Source organism: Phascolarctos cinereus, unplaced genomic scaffold, assembly GCF_003287225.1.
Source record: "Phascolarctos cinereus isolate Bilbo 61053 unplaced genomic scaffold, phaCin_HiC Scaffold_5;HRSCAF=322, whole genome shotgun sequence".
In the NCBI taxonomy this organism is placed as follows: Eukaryota; Metazoa; Chordata; class Mammalia; order Diprotodontia; family Phascolarctidae; genus Phascolarctos; species Phascolarctos cinereus.
Window position 1 is genome coordinate 458,169,890 of NW_027555958.1, and position 24,647 is coordinate 458,194,536.

General features: G+C 42.2%; 1 protein-coding gene across 4 annotated transcripts in view; it reads right to left on the reverse strand.

Moving 5' to 3' along the window:
* Nucleotides 1-22,590, reverse strand: part of DAB1 (DAB adaptor protein 1) — a 318,655-nt gene extending 296,065 nt beyond the window's left edge. For all 4 annotated transcript variants that reach the window (XM_020993085.2, XM_020993082.2, XM_020993080.2 and 1 more), the window contains exons 1-2: nt 22,488-22,590; nt 2,094-2,297 (exon numbers count right to left, since the gene is read on the reverse strand). In XM_020993085.2, coding sequence (XP_020848744.1) covers nt 2,094-2,160 — 67 coding nt within the window. In that variant the 5' untranslated portion in view covers nt 2,161-2,297; nt 22,488-22,590. The remainder of the gene's footprint in view (nt 1-2,093; nt 2,298-22,487) is intronic.
* Nucleotides 22,591-24,647: the final 2,057 nt, after the last annotated feature.

Below are 24,647 nucleotides of genomic sequence, written 5' to 3' on the forward strand. Positions count from 1 at the left end.
ACGTGGCGGACTAAAGAAAGTATTGAACTGGGAATCACGAAGACTCAAATTCAAATCCTGCCTCAGACACTAGCAGCGATGTCCCTGGCAAGTCCCTTAACTCCTCTGTGCCTCAGTATCCTCATCCATAAAATGGACAGGTTGGACTTGGTGGCCTGTAAAGTGCCATCCATGACTCTATGATTCTGTGATTCAGGGCTAGTTGAAGTACAGCCAACACCTTCCCTCCTACCCCATCAGTGCTTCACTGATACTGTGTCTGACCCGTAATTTTAACCAGGGAAAGGTTTTCCAGGGGTGGGCTTTGATTCTGCCGAGCATTTTGTTGAGAGAAGCAAGTCAAGTTCCTCAAAGTCCTGATTCCCAGGACTTTCACTTACAGACAGCAGAAAGACTTGAGGATCCACATGCCTGCAGACTCCTTCCCCGTAGTATTCAGAACATGGCATTATTGGGATCCATTTAGTCTTCTTTTCTTCCCTTAAAAGGGTTAAGCACAGGTTCCCCACAAAAGTGCAGGAGGGCTAGATGTGATGCCTATATTACTCCTGGGCAGGGTACCATTTGCAAATTCATGACAGATCTGTGATTTTGTGAGCAAAGAGAACTTTTGGTATGGAAACTCTGCTCCTCCTCCCAGCCCTCCATATGGATCTCTGCTGATCTGTCTATGATAAATTCTTTTAGAAGATAAATTCTGAGGACTTGCCTGAGGTACATAAAAGTTAAATGACTTGCCCAGGGTCACATAATCAGTGTGTGTCAGAGGAAGGACTTTAACAAAGATAATCCTGACTCTGCACCCATCACTCTATTCACCACACAAGCCTGCTATCATTATATTTTTAAATTGGTTACCTGGCCAAGACACTTAACATCCCAGTGTTTTAGGCAACTCTAAAACTGTAAGTTTCAGAACAGTTACTGATTTTCACTGGTGGAAGGAGTCTCCAAACTGGGAGTTCCCTTTGCCAGTGAAATCAGAAATGATTCTTCTGCCATTTATATACATCTACACACACACACACACACACACACACACACACACTTACATAATTATCCTCTTAGGAAACAGATTCTGGTGAAGTGACTTGAGAAAGGTCACATAAAAATATACATCCAAGGTGGGACTTAAAGCCAAGTTTTCCTGTTTCCAATACAAGCTCTCTATCCAGTATTCCATGTTGCCTCTCATATATATTCAGATCAATATGTATTTATGGGGTACACACTGTATTATGAGGGTACATGAATCTCATGAGAGAGAACATTTTATTATGGTTTGGATTACAATTTGCATTAGTGGAGAGAGTAGTCACATGCTTATCATTGTGGGTCCATGCAGGATGGGGGTACAGAATAAGGAACAAAGGAGTAGAAGGTAGGGGGTGAGGAACAGGGACCGGACATGTGATTTCATTGATATAAGGAATGACCAAATAAGGAAACTCTCTCCATCAATATAGTTTGGGATTTTATCTGTAATTTATGCTTTTAGAGAGCTCTCAAGAGTACTGAAAGGTTGTGACTTGCTCAAGTTCATATAGTCAGTATATTATCAGAGGCAAAATTTGAACCTCAATCATCCTGGTGCTGATGCCTCTCATACATGTTTATATGTGTGTATGTGTGTGTGACAAATTAACAAATCTACCCCCATTCTCCTATAAAGCTACCCTTTTCTTTGTCTGTTTCTTCCCTCCCACTCACAAAGGCATGCTGCCAGTCTTAACCTACAATTTGGAAAGAGAAATGCAGCAAATAGACAGAAGGGAAAGAAGACTCTTACAGGAAGACTCAGCATTTTAGCAAAATCCATTAACAAATCAGAAATGATAGCCCACTCAGAGAGGGATTCAGCCAGGCTACAGCCTTTTTTGGGGCAGAGGACTGAAGCCAGCCTCCCTCCCTTACATCCAACAGCCCAAATTATGCCCTACTTAAGCCATTGCTAAAGACTCCACAAGAGACCCAGTTGGAATGCTCCCTCCCCCAGACTTTGTAGGAAGTTTGTCTGTTCCTAGATGGCCTGTCATCTCCCAATCTGGCAAAGCTCATTAAGGCAGAAGGAGAAGGGGTTCAGATTCTCCCACCTTTCTTTCTGGAGTCTCTCTTGGTGCTGGATTTAACAGCCACTTGCAGGTCTGTCTCCGTTGACATCCTATTATATCCTTAGGCCTCTTCACACAGATCCAGTGTCTTGGGCAGGCTCATTGAGAATTCCTCTCCCAGAGAATGGCTTCTCCCTTCAGATACTATGCCCACTGACAGCACATCTCACTCACTCCGCTCAAGTGCTGAAACATAAAACAAACATCACCATCTTAATGGTCAGGTAGTCGAAGCAAATCAGGGGGAAGAGAAAACAAGTCATTGGCAAAGGAAGCCTCATTCTCTCCCACCGTCCTTAACGTAATAGGTACAGATGCAAGTATCTTTCAGTAAATTCAGCGTGGGAAAGGCTAGACTGAGATCAAAGTCCTAAGGATGAGGCTGGGCAAGATGGTGCTGGGAGCCTGTTTCTTTTCCAATTTGTTAATTCTAGCCTCTTTCATTTTCCTGATGACAACACCAAATTATATGCCAGGAATGACTCTGGAACAGAATTATGGAGGACTTTTCTAAGGGGAAGGCACTGATTAAGCCACCAAGGTTCAGAGAAGTGACTTGCCCACAGTCCCATAGCCTGGAAGCCTGCATTCAAAACCAAGCTTCCTGGTTCCAATTCCAGTGTTCACATGCCATGCTGCCTCTGAACTGCCCACATGGGTCAAAAGCCATAACGGTAATCTCATACCCTCTGTGACTATCTGTAATTCCTACAACCATAAGAACTACTGATTCTATATTGCTTGAAAGGAGCAAATCCCATTCACGAAGCAGGTTCTTCATGATTACTTTGTGAGGGAAGTACTACAGATGAAGAAACTGTGGCTGAGAGAAAGTAAATGACTCGTCCATGGCCACACAAGGAGGAAGCATTTGGAGCCACAATCCAAGCCAATCACAGATCACAGATCACAGATCACAGATCACAGATCACAGATCACAGACCGAGAGTTCGAAGAGCCCTTGGAGTCCATCTGGTTAAACATCTCTTTTCAGAGACAAGGGAACAGAGGTTGGAGGTCATTATGTAAGTACCCAGCATCACAGGATGGCAAATGGTGGAGCTGGGATTTGAACCCAACTCCAACACCAGTGTTCTTTGCCCCACCCCATCCTATCTCTCTCTCTCTCTCCACCCCAATTCTAGTATTTCTACCATGGCAGGGCCCTTAGTTCACCAGGTCCCAGAGATGATGGGCAATCCCAGCAAGGCGAAGGGGGTAGGTAAGGAGAAGAAGCAAGGGGGCCAGAGCACACTTAAACAACATGGTGGCTGATGTTTATGCTACTGAAAACTTAAAGGGACCTACATTTAAGGGTAAATTTATTTAATATTGATAGCTATCATGACTGATTATGCTTTTGTGGACCTGAGGACCTGGCAACAGAAGAAGAGAGAGAAAGAATGAAAAGAAGGAAACCTCCCCCAGCCTCTCTTAATTCTATTGCCTTCCTTCTCTTAATTATCTCCTATTTATTCTGTATGTAGTTTGTTGTGCAGATATGTGTTATCTCCCCCATTAGATTGTAATATTCTTGAGGGCAGGGACTGTCTTTTGCCTCTTTTTATATTCTCAAAGATTACAACAAAGGCTTGCACAAATTAGAGGCTAAGTAAATATATAATTGATTGATTGATTAAAATCAGAATAATACTAGTGCCTCCCTCCCAGGATTGTAGTGAGGATCAAATGAGATAATATTTGTTAAGGGTTTAGTATGGTACCTGCAATATATTGGGCACTTAATATAACCACCCTCCCTCCCCTCTCTTCCTTCCTTCCTTCCTTCTTTCCTCACTATGCTGTCATTGATGAATTTAAGTCACCTCTCTGAAGTACACCCCCCCCCATTCTACATAAAAGCATTTCTATTCAAGAGCCTCAAAAATGGCTTATGAATTTCAGGAGTAAGAAGATAACATACATACACATACAAATATACATATGTATGCATGTGTGTGTGTGTGTGTGTGTGTGTGTGTGTGTGTGTGTGTGTGTGTGTGTGTATAAAGTCTCCTTGGTCCCTAATAAAGAGGGAAACAAGCCATGGGAGCTTAGCAAGATAATGTCATTGCCTAGTCCACAGTCCTATCTTGATGTCTTAAGAAGTCAAGAAGCCTGGGTCAAGTCTGAGAAGGAACCTCAAATTATTTCAGAAATACATTTATCTGTAATTAGGCAGAATCAAGTCCACCACAACCTAGAACAATGTGACAATTAAAATGACTTTTTCTCTCCCCACCCCTTGCAGGAGAAGCTGTGAAATTCTATCAGAGAAATTCAGACTCTTCCCGAATTTTGAAAAGCTTCAATAATGTTTCTTGGCGCCATGCAATCTCTGGTAATTTAATATTCCTGAAGTGTGTCAGGTTTTTTATAATGAGCTCTTCACATCAAGATGTACACTACAGACACTCTGACTGTCTGGGATGAGGGCTGAGCAATGGGGAAGTCTTGGCTTGCAGAGGATGGAATTCAACCCCCAACAATAAACAAGCCAGGAGGAAAGAGGAGCACAAAGCTGCTGGAACAGAAGGAGAACACACACACACACACACACACACACACACACACACACACACACACCTGAACACACTCATGCATACAGTAATTCACAGGCACACAAATACAAATATATCATATCATAAAATGTTGTGGCTGAAAGGAACCTCAGAAATTCTTTAGTAGGAAGGTTCTTAACCCTGAGATCCTAAACTTGTTTTTAGTTTTGATAACTATATTTCCATATATAATTTTCCCCAAATTAGATATATTTTATTTGATGTATTTAAAGACATGATTCTGAGAAGCAGTTCCTGGGCTTCCTCAGACTGGCAAATGAGTCTTCCCCCTCCAGATCCAGAGTTCCTTCCACTCAGTCATTTATTCTCTTGCTTTCTTTCCCTTCTTCCCTCTTTCTTCTCTCTCCTCTCTCCCCTTCTCCTCTATGTCTGTCTCTGTCTTTCTGTTTCTATCTCTCTCTGTCTGTTTCTGTCTTTGTTTCTCTGTTTACTTCTTTCTATTTTTCTCTTTCTCTCCTCTTTCTGTTTATTTTTGCCTTTGTCTCTGTTTTTATCTCTTTCTTTTTCTTTTTCTGCCTTTCTCTATTTTTCTATCTCTGTCTCTGCTTCTCTGTATCTCTCTCTGTCTCTGTCTCTCTGCTTATCTCTGTGTTTTTGTCTCTATCTTTATTTCCATTTTTCTCTCTGTCTCTGATTCTTTCTCGACATTTATTTCTCCATTTCTCTGTGCCTCAGTCTCTCTGCTTGTCTCTGTCTCTGAATGTGTCTCCATTTGTCTGTCTGTTTTTTTCTATTTCCCTGGTTGTTCTCTCTCTCTCTCTCTCTCTCTCTCTCTCTCTCTCTCTCTCTCTCACACACACACACACACACACACACCACACACACACACACACACTCTTGTAAATAGCAAGATGAGAAAGATAGCTGGTATACCAGATGACAGTATTGGGATCAAAGATGGCCTCAACAGGTTGGAATGTTGAGCTGAAGCTAATGAAACAGAATTAAACAGGAATAAATGTCAAGTACTGCACTTGGGCTCAAATATTCAAGCTCATGAGTATAAAATGGAGGGAATGTGATTTTTAAAAAAGGAAGAGGGGCAGCTAGGTGGCACAGTGGATAAAGCACCGGCCTTGAAGTCAGGAGGACCTGCGTTCAAATCCAGCCTCAGACCAAACACTTGACACTCACTAGCTGTGTGACCCTGGGCAAGTCACTTAACCCCAACTGCATTAAAAAATAGAAATAAAATAAAAAAGGAAGAGAAAGAAAAGAAATTCTCATGGCAAAACAACTGTGGGTTCCAGTGGCCTGAAACGGTGTAACAAGGCACCCAAAGAGTTACGGTCACCTTGAGCCAAAGCAACTAAAGTCTAGTATCTGGGACAATGAAAGTTTACATGTCATTGGCCTCTGTCAGACCTCCTTTGTAGTGTTATATCCAATCTTGGATGACACATTTAAGGAAGCCCACTAACAAGTTGGGACAATCACGTTGAGGAAGAGCCTGGGGGTCATGTCTTGGGAAAGTTACTTGTTTCAAAGCCTCTCCTCAAAGGCTTAGTCCCAAAGATCAGATGAAGATGTACTGAAAGTATTTTGTACATTCCCCTAAACAGATACAGTGGAAAATCTTAAGAAAGTAGAGAATAGCAAAGATGGAGCCTAAATGCACAAGGAGACAACAGGAAACATCACAGCACAATCAAAAGGCAGGAAAGTTGAAGAAATGCTTGAGGAATCTACAAAGCAAAGAACTGGCCTTGAAGATAGATGCCAGAAAGACAGCTGGAGAACCAGTGGCCTCTTAGAAACAAATTAACATGATGGAATAAAGAGCCAAAATGTCACATCAGGATAACATTCATAGGCAATGGGGTTGTGGTCATTCTTATAGTTTCCAGCAACAGATTCCTTAAATACTAGAAACTAAATACTAATCCTCCATACATTGGAAATGATAGGACAGTTACAGGAAAGGTGAAATCACTTGAACCTTTCGCTGTATCCAGAGTTCTGCTAGATTGACCGAAACCCCAGATCTGTAGAGCATCTCAGGGTAATCTGCCACACACTGTGCAAATCACCACCAGGGATACCCTGAGGCCTAGCAGCACCCCATCCTCCCTGTAACGGACAAAGATCATGCAGTCTGGTCCACTCATTTGACAAATCAAGAAACTGAGGCCCACGGAACTGAAATAACTGCCTCAAAATCACAAATCTAGTAAATGTCAAAGTCAGAACTTGAACCCAGATCTTGGGATTCCAAGTCCAGCACTATCACTATTCCCAAACACCACCTTGGAGAAAGCCCTTTGAAAAATATGAAGGGAACTCCAGGCAAATGTAGGGTCTTGTCATTATTCTGATATTTCTCAAGCTCTAACAAGACAATGGGGGGTGGGAATAAGACGTGTTACTTTAATCAAATCAAATAGACCAAAAGTTGTAAGTTGGGCTTAGTAATATTAGAAGAATGTATTACACAGTGATTGGGCATCCTCACCAACATTTCATTTAGCTAATGGATCCCACTGTTTCATTAAATATTTATAGCTCAATGGTATTTCATTGCAGCGATCCTTTTATTCTCTGGACACAGTAGGGAAGCTTAGCGCAAACAAAATAAGCAACATCTAAATCAACTCCATCCTTTCCTGAATCATCTCCTACTTTTTGGTTTTACATCAAGGACTTGTGATTTCATCTCAGGGAACTCATTCACCGATGAACTTCATAATCTCTCCCTCCCTCTCTCTCTCCCTCTCTCTCTCTCTCTCTCTCTTTTTCTGTCTCTCTCCTCTCCTCCTCTCTTTCTGTCTCTGTCTCTCTGTGTCTCTGTCCCTCTCCTCCCCTGCCCTCCCCATCCCTTTCATTTTCCTTCCCTCCCTTCCTCTCTCTCTCTCCCTTCCTCTCTCTCTCTCTCTCTCTCTCTCTCTCTCTCTCTCTCTCTCTCTCTCTCTCTCTCTCTCTCTCTCTCTCTCCCTCTCTCTCTCTCTCTCTCTCTCTCTCTCTCTCTCTCTCTCTCTCTTCTCTGTCCTCTCTTCTCTCTCCTCTCTCTCCCCGTCCCTCTCCTTTTCTCTCTCTCTCTCTCTCTCTCTCTCTCTCTCTCTCTCTCTCTCTCTCTCTCTCTCTCTCTCTTTCTCTCTCTCTCTCTCTCTCTCTCTCTCTTTCTCTCTCTCTCTCCCTCCCTCCCTCCCTTCTTCCTTCCTTCCTACCCTGTGATTTCATTAATTGGAGTAGCTATTGGCATTCACCAAGACAGAGTGGCACCTACTCTGCAGTATGTGAGGCACAAAAGAGTCCCGTAATCTGCCCAGGGTTACACAACCAGTATGTGAGATCTTAACCTTTCCATCACCTGAAGTCCTAGAGAGATAGATGCTGAGGCCCAGAGAGATTAAGTAATTTACCTATTATTCTTGGTATTATAAATTATTACTCATAACATCACTAATTTCTTTTACTTTAAAGTTTATACAGCACTCTGCTGACAACAACCCTCTATAGATTTCCTCCCTATGTTGTGTTAATATCACGAGGATACCAGGGGAGCAGAGGCTGTCTACTGGACATCCCTCACTCCTGCTCCCACATTATCTACAGTAGCTTCTCAAGTTGGCACAAGTCCTGTTCTTTACAGTTAAGTCCTTAAAAAAAATGTTAGTTAAGCTGGGCTGATGTTAATTGTTTTTAGACGGAGTATCCCTTATGTTAGGGCAGCTAGGTGATGCAGTGGGATAGAGCACCAGGCCTGGAGACAGGAAAACTTGACTTCAAATCTGGTCTCAGACAGTTCCTACCTGTGTGACCCTGAGCAAGTCACTTAACCCTGTTTGCCTCAGTTTCCTCATCTGTAAAATGAGCTGGAGAAGGAGATGGCAAACCACTTCAGTATCTTTGCCAAGAAAATCTCAAATGGGGTCCTGAAGAGTCAGATGTGACTGATCAGCAACAAATCTCTCATATGTGCTCTTCGTAGAAAAAGAAGTATTGTGGCAGGAAGGAGGTCGGAACCTGTGATACCCCTGATGTGGAAAGCTTCCACTGCAGAAATTCCTTTGTGGGGGTGTCATGAAAAGCAGTACCTGCACACTTTTTGGAAAAAAAAATCAGACACACATATACCCCACATACCGTAAGAATTGCCACGGGGCTAGATGTCTACGTCAGTTATGGGGATGGTACAAAAGATGAGGAGGGGGGTATTTTTTTTTTTTTACAGAAAATGGGGGTCTAAGGAAACCTGGCTTCCTGTGAGAGCTGTCAGTCACCATGGTGCTAGATTTCTGCCCTTTGTAAGCAAACGTGATTCCAGAGAGTGGCCTGGGCCCTGACAGAGCCAGAGGGTCCTTAGAGGCCACTGGATCCATCTCCCTTCATTTTACAGGTGAGCAAACTGGGGAAAGAGAGAGTGAATGACAACAGCTAGTACTGAGAGCAACTGAACTTGGGTTTTCCTGATGCGTTTTCCTCTAGTTACAGCACCATGTAACCTCTCAAAGAATACAATGAAAACGATGTTTCCAGATGTTCTTGCAACATTTTAATGCTACACGTTCCAGTGATACCTTGATGCATACTCACAACAGCAATATGGGTTGAGAAGCTACTCATGCCCATTTTACAGATGAGGAAACTGAGGCTCATGCAAGTAAAGAGACTTTCCTGGGAACTCGAAGCTGCTTTGGACATCTTTGAGTCATGATATGGTAAGATGTAATTGTTCATTTCGTAGCCCTTCCAGATATTTCCAAGGGCTAGTGCCCTTCCCTTCTAAACTACCTTGTTTTGTATACACATATATATAAGGTGTCTCCCTCATACAGCATAAGCCCCTTGAGGTCAGGAACTATTTCCTTTTTGCTATTGTGTTCTTCATGGCTGTCACAGCTCATGGATAGGGAAAGAAACTGGGCCTGTGATTCCATGAGTATGGGAAGCTTCCAGATGAGGAAAACCCCTCTATAAATGGGCTCTGGAACAGAAAGAATTTTAGGGAGAGCCTGAGGGCACTGAGAGGTTAAGTGACTTGGCCAAGGTGACAGCCAATGAGAGTCAGAGGTGAGGAATGAGCCCAGGTCTTCTGAAAGCTCCTTAGCTACTACACCGTGCCGCCTCTTCCCTGTCACACAGTAGGTGCTTAATAAATGCTTTCTGATTGATTTCTTGATTGCGAGCAGCGAGGAAAAAAAGCCTTAGATAGAATGAAATCAGGGTTGCCCCATACTCCTGCCCTACCACCCTGTTCTCTCTGGTCTATGCCCCTTCTGCAATGTGTTTGAGTAATCTTCAGTGTCAGGGAGTCCTTTGGGAAGCACGGGAAGGAAAGGCAGGGCTTTAATGAGGCTCTCCCAGGGAATGGAATCTCAAATAAACAAATGCCTTATTTGGCAGCTTCCCCCGCTGCTTTCCCTGGGAATATACAGGCATTATTTACTCTCCTCCTCCAAGTGGCATTTCATTATCTTCAAAGTTAACCACGTAGAAGTGAGGAATTGTGTCCAAACATCTGTAAACGGTGAGTTGAACAGTAGTTCACCAGTTATAATAATGATAACTTACATGTCTACAAGCCCTTCATGGTTTAAAAAGCCCTTTGCATAATAATAATTCACATTTCTATGGTATTTTGTTTTCCAAAGTGCTCTTCTCCCAACAACTCTGAGAGGAAGTGAGTGCACGTGGGATTTCTTCATTTTACAGATAAAGAAACTGAGGCTTAGAGCGAGGAAGCAGCTTACAAGCTATGTGATCATAGGTAAGTGTCAGAGTCTCATTTGGACTTGGGTTTTACAACTCTAAGATGATCTTCTAATACTTTCTCAAGGACAAATGCAGCTGGTGGGGCAGAGGATACAGTGCTTGGTCGAGAGACAGGAAGATCTGAGTTCCAATCTGCACTCAGACACTTACTTGGCTGTGTGACCCGGGGCAAGTCATTTAACCTTGGAAACTGAGTTTGCTCATATTCTTTCTCTGTAAAATGCGGAAAATAATACCACTTACTTCCATGGTTATTGTGAGGATTGAATGAGATAATGATCATAAAGCACTTAACATAGCAAGTGCTGTATGAAGTTATTATTATTAATCAGTCTCCACCAACTGCTAGTACCCTTTCCTCCAATTTCCTAGCATTTTACGTAGTATGCATATATACACACACATAGCCATAAACACATGTAGATAGCACATATGTGTAAATACATACCTGCGTATGTACACATACACATGACTACATATTAAGGTGCAGGTTGTACATACACGTGTGTATACACATGCATGTATACATGTGCGTGCCTTGTGCACATGTGCATACATGTGTGTGCATATTTATATGCTTATATATGTACACACTATTCAATTCACCATTTACATACATTTGTTTGGATATAATTCCTCACTTCTATAGGGTTAACTTTGAAGATAATGAAATGCCACTTGGAGGCAAAGAGTGAATAGTGCCTGTGTATTTGCAGGGAAATCAGCAGGTGAAGCTGTCAAGGTATTTGTTTATTTGAGATTCCATTCACTGTGATGCACTCATACTCACATATATCTACACAGTGAGTGTGTATGTGTATGTGTGTGTGTGTGTGTGTGTGTGTGTGTGTGTGTGTGTGTGTGTGTATGCATGTTGCCTCCCCCTTCCTCCTTAAAACGTGAGTTCTAATGGAGGAGATGGCACACAAATTTTTACATACAAAGCAGATATATAGGGAGGCTAAATTGGAAATATTCTCAAAGGGAAGGTGCTCGTATTGGCTAATTGACTGATCAGTAACTCCAGTAACTTCCACATCACACAGCCAGGATTCCCCAGTTCCAGCAGAAAGAGCCCAGGCCTTGAGATCAGAAGACGTGAGTAAAAATCTAAGCTGCTATTTACTCTCTGTGGAACTTTGGTAAGATTTTCCCCCTCTCTAGGCACCAACTGCCTCATCTGTAAACTGTGGACCCAGAGGACTTCTAGCTGAGGTTGTTTCCTCCTCGTATGTAAAATGAGGCTGTTGACCCGGAGGACCTCTAGCTGATGTCCTTTCTACCTTTCAATTCTATCATCCAAATTCTCCCCTGACTCAAGTTCCAGGATGTTTTCCAGCCTCACACATGGCCCCTCACTTATTCCTTTCAATCATTCTAATCATGCAAATTCTAATATGCCCATTCTACAGATGAGCCTCAGAGAGGCAAAGCAATTTGGCCAAGATCACAGAGGAGAGTCAGTTCAAGAAGCCGGGCCTTGTGCCTCCTAAGCTGGGTCTCTTCTTACCTGACTGGGTCCCTCTGACTTCCTTTAACCCTGCCCATATGTAAGGGCATCAATCACTTGGTCAGACCTTTATCAGGCAGCTTTCCCAACGTGGAGATCTATGGATCATTATCTGGCTCAGATTAGCAGTCAGACTTTCTTCCCCACCATGGCTTTTCAGGTCTCTTCTAATCTTGGGCACAGTAAAGAAGACCACATCTCCCAACTCAGGAAGGGAGTCTAGCAGGTATCTTATTGGTGTCCTATTTCCTTTGAGCAGCCCTAACTCAAACCAGTTTTATTTCCAATGTAGAATTTTATCACTCTTTTTTTTAAAAAGGAAACCTACCTCATCATCCTTTATGTCTGTCATAATTTGTAATGAAAATGGAGCTCCATCTCAATTATTGTAGTATGTGAGGCATACGTACTTCTGATTTCCTTCATAAAAAGAAACATGCTACCCACCATGAACCCATCCAATTTCCACAATTACGACCTTGATGGAGCATATATGAACCGGTGATAATGATAACACAGGTTCCTTCATAAAGGATGATGGTGACTCCAAGCCATGCTCAGTAAGGCACTGTGTACCTTCTCCTTCTCTACTGTGGGAAAAAAAAATCTGTCTGGAGTGAACCACCAAGATTGCCTCCTTCCCCCTGGGAACCAAGGGCATGTGCCTACAAACGGGGTGGCTAAGATTGGAAGGACAGAAGTCTATAGGAAGTGTTTAGAATGGAGGACAGAGATATACATGAATGAATGAATGAATGAATGTTGTCCAGTCATTCAGTAGTGTCTGACTCTTTGTGACCCCGTGGACCATAGCACACCACACCCTTCAATCCTACGCTATCTCCCGAAGCCTGTCCAACTTCATGTTGATTGTTTCCATGATACTGCCTGTCTCATCCTCCACCTTTCTTTTGCCTTCAATGCTTCCCAACATCAGAGTCTTTTCCAAGAATTATTGAATGAATGAATGAAAATCTGCATATTTGAGGTAATTTTCTATGTGCAAAGGATTGTGCTAAATGCTGGGGAGAGAAATAGAAACACATAATTCCTATTCTCAGGTAGCTTACATTCTAAGAGGGGAAGATATTTGCTCAGGGAGCTTCCAGGGGTAGTTAAGGGTGAGGTCAGCCAGTCTCCAGGCTCCTGAGGACAAAGGTTGCTTTAGAGAAGGAGGACCCTGGGATTCTTTCATAGGGACAACTTATTTAAATAATAACAGGTGTTTAACAAAGTCTAATAATCATTAACATGCATGTAGTGCTTTATGGTTTGCAAACTTCTTTACATCTCCCTTGATCTGCTCAATGATCCTGGGACAAAGGTGTCATCATCATCTTCATTTGAGGAAACCAAGGCTGAGCAGGTGCCGTGACTTGCCCGAGATCACCCAGGCAGCAAGTGTCTGAGGCAGGATTCGAACACAGGACTTCCTGACTCCCAGTCCAGTGCCCCACTAGGTGTCTACTCAATGTTTAGCGCAGAGTCTGTGACCTCAGAGTAGGTGTTTCACACATGTTTGTTTCTTAACCAGTTGATTTCCAGATGACTTTAAGACAAGTGAAACACCGTTTTCACAACTCCTTAGGCAGATGGTGCAAGTATTATTACCTTTCTGGTAAGACACACAGTGGTCACAATAGTCTCTGCTCCCAAGCAACTTAGAGTCTAGTTGGAGAGACAAGACTACAACATGAAGACCTAAATACAAATTTGAATGTAGAGTTCAAGGAAAAATATTCCAAAGATAACAAGGAAAAATAGATAAAATTTCCTTAACTGATTTAAGAACTTAACTAAGGGACTAGGAGGTGACAAATGGAAAGGTTTTACAGAGAAGGAGCTATTTGACCCTAACATTGAAAGATTTGCTAGGAAAAACAGAGAAGAAGGGGTGGACCTTATTAGCAAAAGGTCAGAGGTAAGACAGCTACTTAGAGAACTGTGACAGGATTACCCTGGTAGGGGTGGAAGATTTCTATGGAGAAGCAGTGGGACAGAAGACCACATAGACATCAGAGGAGCATGAATTCAGAGCCAGAAAGGACCCTTGAACCTACAGAGTCTAATTTCCTAATTTTACAGCAAGCAAACTGAGGTATGTCAAGAGTCATGCAGCTAGTATGCAAGTGGGGCAGAATTCAAACCTAGGTTTTCCTAACTCCAAATCCAATCCCCTATCCATAACACCACACTGTTTTGAGGGAGGTCAGGGATGGATTGTATGAGATCTGGTAACTTGAGTGGGACCTTCCTGCCTGTTGATACCATAATAACTTTTTATACTGGGACACTATATTTTATTCTGTGAGGTAGACAGCAAAACAATTATCTTCATTTTATAGATGAGGAAACTGAGGCTCAGATAGTACAAAAAACTTGCCTAAAGACATTTAAAAACAAAACAAAACAGGAGCCAGCATTTGATTGTACAAGTCTTCTGAAGAGGCAGTATTTTGAACACTGGATTGGAAGTTGAAGGACATGGATTCAATGTCTGGCCCTTCTATTTCCTATCTGTGAGACCTTGGATGAGACACTTGCCTTCTCTTGACCTCAGTTTACTAATCTGTAAAATGAAGGGTTAGATTCAACCCCTCTAAGGTCCCATCCAACTCTTAATTTGTGAACCTAGGTGATCACATATGTCCATGACATATATATCACACAAGTCCATCATTCTTTCTAAAATGTCACACAGCTCCACTTTCACTTTCTAGCTGTGTGACCTTGGGTAAGTCACTTAACTCTCAAAAGCCTCAATTTCCTCTTTCTCAAAACAAGGCTAACTGTAAGCACCTAATTCACAGAGTGGTTATGGGCTAATATGGAAAATGTTTAGAAATAATAAAAATAATATACGATATATAAATATGTATAAATGTAATATATACACATAATGCATATAAATAGTATATAAAATAAGTGTATATGTATATAGAATATTACATATTCTCTCTATATGCACACATGTAGTATATAAAAGTGCTGAAAATCAATATTTTTCAATTGGGGTACTGGAGGAGACTTTCAGGAGTCCTTTGGACAGCAAGAAGATCAAGTCCATCAACATTTTAAGAAATTGATTCAGGCTATAGACTGGAAGATCAAATACTGAGGCTGAGGTTTAAATACTCTGGCCATACAATGAGAAGATGGGATTCACTGAAAAAGCCCCTGATGTTGGGAAAAAATGGGAGGCAAAAGCAAAGAGGGATAGTAGACTAGATAATGTCATAGAAGCAATGTACATAAGGCTGGACAAACTTTTAGGAGACAGTGGAGGATAGAAGGGCCTGGGGTGCTATGGTCCATGGGGTCGCAAAGAGCTGGACACAACTGAACAATTAAATAGCAACAAAATAGTTTATAAACACCCTAAATGGCTGTGCGATTGCCAGCTTTTGGTATTATCAATTGATTTAATTATTTATTGTTCAATTTAGGCATTACTAAGTTACTGTTAAACAAATATTTCTTTATTCTTGCTGTTGTTTATTCAAGTTTTCTTGAGGTCTAAACCATGCTTGCCATGGTGATGTGCACACAGTGCACATAATTTCTTGCCTAGACTATTACAACAGTCTCCTCATTGTCCTCCCTGCCTCTAGCCTTTTCTCACAACAAGCCACCTTCCACACAGCTGCCAAAGTGATTTCCCCAAAGAATTGTTCTGGCCAAGACACTCCCTTTCTCCAGAAGCTCCATGGCCCCCTATTTCCTTAAAGAGAAAAGACAATGAATGCTCTCCACCTCCACAGACGCAGCTGACAAACTCTGAGTGCAAATAGAAGTATGTTTTCACTGGCTTTGTTTTTCTTGCTTTTTTTGTTTGAAATACGGTTAATATGGAAATATGTTTTGCATGACTTCACACATATAATTGATATCACATTGCTTGCCTTCTCAAAAGGTTGGAGAGGGCCTGGAGGGAGGGAGAGAATTTGGAACTCAATTTTTTTTTAAATGAATGCTAAAAAAATAAATAAATAATAAAATTTTAAAACATAAACTACATACTTCTTTTCTTGGTCCTTAGAGCCTTTCACAATTTGGTTCCAATACAGTAAGCCTTCCCAGGCTTACTGAACATTACTTCATGTATGCTTTGTTCCAAGCAAACTGGCCTACTTTCTCTTTTCCTTATCATTCTCTCTCTCCTCTCCTAGTCTTTGCCTAGATTATCTCCCCTCCCTGAAATAAATTCCTTCCTCATCTTCCCCTTTTAAGATCTCCAGCATTCATCAAGGTTCAGCTTATATGTAGACCCATATGCAAGGTCTCTGCATCCCCTAGAATCTAACACATAGCAGTCACTCAAGAAATAGTCATTGAATTAATGAATGACCAGGTGTTCAATAATTATGTGTCTGATAGAAAAACCTGGAAAGGTTTACACGAACTGATGAATAGTAAAGTGAACAGAACCAGGAGAGCATTGTACACAGTAACAGCAACATAGTGCAATGAAGAAATATGAAGGACTTAGCTATTCTCAGCAATACAATGATCCAAGACAATCCCGAAGGACTAGTGATGAAGCATGTTATCCACCTCCAGTGAAAGAACTGATATTGTTTGAATACAGACTAAAGCACACTATTTTTCATTTTTTTTCCTTCCTTTTTTGTGTCTTCTTGTACAAAATGACTAATATGAAAATATTTTACATAATTGCACATGTATAACCTATATCTGATTGCTTACCATCTCAGGGAGGGGGAAAGGAAGGGTGGGATAGAATTCAGAACTTAAAACTTTAAATAAAAATGTTTTAAAAAAGAGAAAAACTATTCATCTGATAAATGAAGACAGCAACTTTTAGAAACACACACTTTTCCCACCTTTCAGCTTAGAATCTACATCATACATCACAAGGATTTCTTCTCCTTTTTAAAAGGTACCAAGGGTTTCTTCCTGACTTATTCAAGGAATTCACAACTCATCGCTTTCACCAAATAAATAAATACATAAATAAATAAATAAAATTAGATTAACCAAAAGATTCAGCAAAGCTGCTGCTTTCACTTAAGTGTAAGAGAATATTTGTGAAATGTTTGTAGCATCTCTCAGATTGATTCCTAATGGGCAAGTTTCAGACTATTCAGTCACCTCTTTTTGCCCAAAGTCTCACCACAGGGCTAAACAGAACACCATTGGCCTAATCGATTTAAGTGAACTCAATACTCATTTTAAAACAGACTCTATGGGTCAGCAAGGGCCTGACTAATAACCAGCAACATCAATTCTCAGCATGTGAGCATGTAGGGTGTTCCATGGCGACTCTCTCTCTCAAAAGCCTCCAAGTCCTTTCTAGACACTTCCTCATTAATCCCTTCACCTCTCTAGTTAGACAGGGAGAGGTTACTTGCTGTCAGCACCATAAGGGACCTAAAGCCTATGGCCCAAACAATCTCACCTTCCTTTTCCCACACACCTGTGATTTTCTCTCGGGGCTGGAGAACAGCTGGCCTTATCAGAATGCTCGACCTGGGAGAGGACAAGAGCCCAGAGAGCCCCTTAACAGGGCCCAGCACTGAGATTCTCATTCTCTTGACTTCGATTGTCTGTGACTACAAGCTCAATGAGTCAATGGTGAGTTATGGCGGCCACAAATGTGGGAGCAATTAGACTACATTAAGAAAGGGAAAGTCAGAAGATGAGGGAGGGGCTAGTCACTCTGTCTTCTGCCCTGGTTAGACCTCATCTAAAGAACTGTGTTCACTTCTAGATATCACATATTAGGAAGGAAATTGAATAATCTGGAGAGTGTGCTGAGGAAGCCAATCAGGTTCATGCAATAGGGAAGCCCGGTAAAGGAACGGGTGATATTTTTTCTTGAAGAGGAGAAAAGAAGGATATGATAGTTCCCTCCAATTGGGTGAAGGGCTGTCCTGTAAATGTTCTGTTTGGTCCCAGGGGACAAAATTAGGAGCATAAGTAAACTTGCCAAAGGGGCAGACTCAAGTTTGATGCAGAGCCCCTGGTATCTAGAAAGCACTTAACAAAAATTTGTCAATGGTTTGAAGGAAAAATTTCCTGCCAACTAGAGTTATCTCAACATAGTATAGACCCTTTAGAAGGTAGTGGGTTCCATTAGAGATCCTACAAGGCTGCATAATCACTTGTCAGGTATGATGGACAGGGAGTTTTTGTATACATATGGGCTAGACCAGATGATTTCTGGGGTATCTGAGGTAACTGATTTCTTCTAACTGAAATTCTGAGAAATTCACTGTAAAACTATTACACCTGCTTCATACTGTGACTGAACTGGATCACAGGTCCAAGTCATCCTACCGACTGAATTAAACTTCTGATGAATGAATGAGTGAATGAAATATATAAAAGAGGACTTTATATCTGAAATTGGAAGGGCTGATTTGTGGTAGAGAAGGGAAGATATGGAGAGGGGTCACCAGCTCTAGGGGCATCGTAGGACAAAAGACCTAAGATGAAGGAAGTTCAAAAATTAAAAAGGCGGGGGGGGAGGAACTGGAGCTATATCTCTATTCCATTTTGAGGGAAGTGCCCAGGCTGGCTCTGTGGTCATTCCTCTCTGGGCTCCACTCTTGACCCACTGGACTTTCTCCACCAAAGTGCCTACTGCAGAGTTATTGTTTGTCCTTCATTCTCAAAGAGGACCATGGCATCAGGAAAGTGATGCCATGACTTGCAAGTGAATTAGAGCCAAGTGGTGCTAAGTCACCAGCCTCACTTTCTCCTCCAGAGCCATCTGGGACATCTAGCACAGCGTAAGTCCTTAGTAAAGATTTGTTGCCTTCTCTGGACCTCAAAAAATGTATCAGTTCTGATATCAGGGAATTGAGGTTGAAATCTAGACTTCGTTACTTACAACTTCTATGACCTCTGGGAAATTTAACTTTCCCCAAAATGAAGGATTTGGCCTAGATGACCCATCTGCTATACATACAGCATTTAGGACTGTGAGATTAGGACTGTGCATTCCCTTCCAGCTCTAAATCTGAAATCCTGGACAGGATACCTGAAATGCCAAGATGAAAGAAATATAAATGTTACAAAAAGATGACCTTACATTGGTCATCAGGCCTGCTAGAGTGGGCACAGCATCAGTCCATCCATACAGTAGATTTCTAGGGGGTGGGCAGAAAGACGACAGGTATGGGAATATGCCTCATGCAGCTCTAATGGACAGGTCATTTCACATTGATGCTCTCTGCTCATTCATTCAGTTCATAAAGGTCAGACAGAATAATGTAGATCTCAGGAGCTAAGTAAGGTTTGTTGACAAAGGGAAAGACAAGTATCTATAACAACCAGGATGATATGTGAAAGGAAAGAGATATTGGTAAGTGGAAGATTATCCAGTAGCAAGATGAGGTTGGTGAGAGACCTCAAGATCAGGCAATACAAGGATCAGATGGATGAAGTGGGGATATCTAGCCTAGAGGAAAAAAAAATAACCAATGACCCAATGTACATCATCTTCAAGGATCTGAAGGGCTGGGGAATGGAAGAAGGATTGAGAGTAGAAACAGAAACAATGGATGTAATTGCAGAGGGGCATATTTAGGCTTGATTGGGGGGAAAAAAACCCCAAACCTCCTGACAACTAAAAGTTTCCAAAGGGGTTACCTCCACGCAGGATGGCACTGAAGTTCTTCAAGTGGAGATTGAATGACTGCCAAAAAAGCATGTTCTTACATCCTCCCTACAAGACAGTGTTTGTCCCATGTCATAGTTGAGGAAATTATAGCCCAGAGGTCAAGGAACTGCCTCAATATCCCAAGCTAGCAAGTGTTAAGAGACAGGATGTGAACTCAGCCAACTCCGAGTCCTGTGTTTGAATCATGACACTGCCCATTGATAGCCATAAATATCACCACACTCAACCTCCTTACAGCTGTGAAAGGCAACAAAGAACCCCTGAAATTGAGAGACCCTGCCTAAGAAGGGTGTACAGAATGGAGAGGAACAGGATCACTACCGCCATGATGGTGGGATGGCTTATGGTCAGCCAGTCAACAAGCATTTGTGAAGGGCCTCCTCTGTGCCAGGCACTGTGCTAAGTCCTGAGGATACAAAGAAAGGCAAAAGAACAATAGTAACAATCACCAGTTCCTGCCATTCAAGGAGCTTGCAGCATAAGGGGAGAGACAACACGCAAACAGCTGTGTACACAGAAGCTCCATACAGGGCAAGTCTGACATGGCTTCAGAGGGAAGGCGCCAAGCCTGAGGACGGGTGGCACAGGGTCCTTGCCTGAGATGGGATTTTATCTGGGCCTTCAAGGAAACCAGGGAAGCCAGGAGGTGAGGATGAGGGGGGAGAGAGCTCCAAACATAGAGGACAGCCAGCTAAAATGCTCAGAATCAGGAGATGGAGTGTGAGATTCAAGGAACAACGAGGAAGCCGGTCTCTGTGTGGGGCTGGGATGGGAAGAAGGGGTGTAAGATGTAAGAAAGCTGGAAAAGAAGATGGAGGGCAAGGGTGAGGAAGGGCAGGCTAAAATTTTATATTTGATCATGGAGATAGTAGGAAGTCACTGGAGGAGAAGCGTCATGTAATCAGACCTCGCTTAAGGAAGCTCAGTTTAACAGCCTTTAAGTGAACGATGGATGGGAGTGGGGAGAGACTTGAGGCAGGGGAATCAACCAGAAGCTTAGTCCAGGTGTGAGGGGCTGAGCGCTTAAGCCAGGGTCACAGCCCTGTCAGAGGTCATGTTTGAAATCCTCTTCCAATTTTTAACATTCTGTGTCCTATCGCCTAACTTTCTCCATTCTAAACTCCCTTCCAGCTCAGCTGCCCATGTTCTACGGTCCCACCTAGCTCTGACATTCTAAAACAGTCTCCAATAAGAAGCTAGGTTAAAATAACTGAGAATCCAAGTCACTCAGAAAGGGCATCACCCACAATCCAAAGCAGCCTTTCCCAATGAAAATCAGACACCAGTTTCAAACCCCAAATTCCCTTTAATTTTAAATGGTCAATGTGATGAGGCACAACCTCCAGTTTCTCTGACTTTCTCCTTCATTATTTACTCTTCACATCAGGAATAACAACAAAAAAGCCAGCTGGAAAGAAACATGATAACTCTAACAGTGACAAAAGAAATAGATTCCCCATACCAGAAGCCCTTAGTATTATTCCTCTGGGTCATTCACGCCTGTGTCAAAGCTTGAGAAAAGCACTTTCACATGCTTTCCAACCGGGCTACAATTCCTCTAAGGCCCAATTTTCTTGCTTATTGAAATGACACCCCCCCTCTTCTCCTGCCTCCAATAGAAACCAAACTTTCATAGAAGGAGCACGCAATATGCATGCTAAAGAACATCTGAAGTCTTTTATCACACTGGAAAAGAAGGCCACAGTTCGGATCCAATTCCACAAAATTTGGGCTTGTAGAAGGACATTTTGGACAAGCACTTCCCTAGAGGTATAAAGTCAGACCTCTAGGAAATGGAACTGAGGGCAGTCATGGCTCTTTCTCTGAGCCTCAACTTCCTTCTCTGTAAAGGAAGATGTTTGGGAGAGATGATCTCTAATGGAGAAGTCTCATGGAGTTTTAAAATTCATATTAATAACATTCTAGGTTCTGAACCACTCCCTCCTGAGTTCTAACATTCTCTGCCCTAAAGTCTCTCCTGGGTCTTATATCATTTCCTCTAAGGTCCCTTTCAGCTCTGACATTCTATGTTCTAAGTTCCTTTCCAATACTAACATTCAATATTCTGGGGTCTCTCCCAGATCTGACATTCTATAGTCTATTAAAAGGCTGAATCAGGCAGCTAGGTGGTGCAGTGGATAGAACACTGGCCTTAGAGTCAGGAGGACCTGAGTTCAAATCCGACCTCAGACACATAACACTCACTAGCTATGTGACTCTGGGCAAGTCACTTAACCCCAATTGCCTCACAAAAAAAAAAAAAAGGCTGTATGATCTAGGTAGACTTGACACCTGCTTCTGAAAAGGATGATAATGGTGCAGTAGATAGAGTTGGACACAACTGAAAAAAATGATTGAACAATGCCCAGGGTGTTAAACTCAGAGTTTTTAGAAAACAAAGCATATCTGCTAAGCCTTGGTGTGGCTTATGACAAGTATTTGTATCCCTGACACATATGAGGCACCTATGATTGTTGAAATGAATTAGTCTGCTATTTTTTATGATGTTCTAACATTCTATGTTCTAAGATCACTCTTAAGATCAAAAAGTCACTTACAAACTCTAACATCCTAAGTTCTATTATATAATATCCTGTGTTCTAAGGTCCTTTCCAATCTATATTTACTTCTAACATTCTATGTTCCAAGATATCTCTCAGGTCCAATAGTCTATGTTCTAAGATCCCATTCAGAGCTAATGTTCAATGTCTATAGGCTCCTTCTAGCTGTGTTCTAAGGTACCTTCAAGCTCTTACATCCCATGTTCCAGCTTTGATATTCTGCTGTAAAATTTACCTCAAAAAGAAGCTGAAAAGACCTCAAAATTCAGCCTCTAAAATCAAACAAAACCCAACAGCCCATGGACATTAATTTCAAGCATTCTCTTAGTAGACAATGGCAAGGAACAAAGTTATGTTACCCACCTAGAGAAGCCGACAAGCAGTCTTTCACAGCCAGCAAAGCCTGGGCACCTCTCATGAATGGGGAGAGGCCTTAGAAAGAAGGAAGGACAAAGTACACAGCTGGGATCATAATTACGTCTGGAACGTACGCCCTCCTTACCATCAGCCTCTCAGAATCACCAGCTGGCTTAAGAGAACTACCCAGGTGCTGCCTCCTACAGAGGCCTTTCCTTAATCTCTTCTGTAGCTGGTGTATTCTCTCTCCCCCTCCCCTCCTCTCCTCTCCTTTCCCTCCCCCCCTCTCCTTTTCATTCTTTCCCTCTCAGTCTCTCACATTCTTTCTCTCTCCTATCTTCTCTCATTTTCTCCTTCTGTCTCCCACATTCTCCTCCCTCTCCTCTCTTTTCTCTCCTCATCTTTCCTCATTTTCCAATAGAATATATGATAGTACACCCTACTACCATTCTAAACCCTATAACTTATATTCCCTCAGGGTCAGCAAGGTATCAGAGGGAGAGACACAATTCAAGGCAGCAAGCATTCATTAAGCACCGTAGGACTCTTTGTGCTAGGGCATTGTAGCTGCAGCTAGGTGCTGCAAAGGGTAGAGAGCTGGGCTTGGAATCAGGAAGCCCTGAGTTCAAATCCATACTCAGACACTTACTAGCTCTGTGACTCTGGTTAAGTCACTTAATCTGTTTGCCTCAATTTCTTCACCTGTAAAAAAATGGATAATAATAGTACCTACCTCTCAGGGGTTATTGTGGGGACCAAATGAGATAAAGGTGACTGCACATAGTAGGTGCCATATGCAAGCTAGCTGTTGTTATTGCTCAACACTATTAGCTGTAGGAGTGAAATCCCTGAAATCTTTGGAGGAACTGACTTGTTCTGCAGGGAAGCCAGTGCACATCCTGGTCCAATGTAAAGAAGACTGGATTTTGAGTTATGTTGGGGGTTGTTGACTTTCCCACTTGAGCTGAGTGTGTAACCTTGCACACTCCTTTGTGAGGACCTCAGTCTCCTCATATATCAAAATGAACACAATTGTATATATTGTTGACTTACAGCAAGATGAGTCAGTAAAGAACATCTCATCCAATCCACTCAATTGATAGGTGAGGAGACTGGAAGCTCAAAGCACCATCTTCTTCACAAAAATCTTTCCCAATTCTCCCAGCTGCAAGTACCTCTCTACCCTTACATTATGTATATTTTGCACATGGTACGCATATTGCTTCCTCTGATAGAAAGTAAGCTTTCTGAGGGTAGGGACTATTTCATCTTGATCTTCATATTCTCAGCACCAAGAATTGTACTGGCCACATCAAAAGGATAAATAAATAGATAAATAAATAAATAGATTCCTGTTGATACAGCAAAACAACCACCACAATAACCAAAATTGATTCTGAGTAATAATAGTGACCTTGGAATAGCCTTGGAAGTCTACACAAAATACTCCAATGTATCCATGATCTCAACTGATTCAGACATACCACCCAAAGATGCAGAGCCCAACCCATCTCCACTTGTGCAATTCTTTCATGCCCTCCCATATTTTTATTTTCTTTTTCTTTTTGGCTAGGTAATGGGATTAAGTGACTTGCCCAGAGGCACACAGCTACTAAGTGTTATGTGTCTGAGGCTGGATTTGAACTCAGGTCCTCCTGAATCCAGGGCCTGTTCTCTATCCACTGCACCACCTAGCTGCCCCCACGTTCTCCCATAAATTTACCACAGTTAGTCAACCTAACATGCTGGAAAAAAAAATCCCTTCCTCTGTTACTCGGATGGTACCAGTGCAGCCCATGAGCTGTTCTTCATTTCTGCCATATGGGACCAGCCTATCTTCTCTTCCTTGATGACATTCTTTATTCCTGCCCTTTAGAGTCCCTGTTCTGCTTGTAGGCTGCTCACACTCAACATGTGCCTCTTCATTGCCATTTCTGTGATAACTATTTCTTAAATCTTCCAAGGCAGTGGTGGTGGTGATGATGTGTGTATAACATGCCTTGAGGCCACCTACAACACTAGTAGAGTCTTTTTTTGTTGACAGGATGGACCTTTGCTTTCTGAGGAAGCATGGAATCAACTTCACAATTCTCTGAAGGCACTCCAGCCTTATCCCCTCCTGCCCAACTCTGGGGAAGAGTTGAAGAAATATGCCTTCCCCCTTTT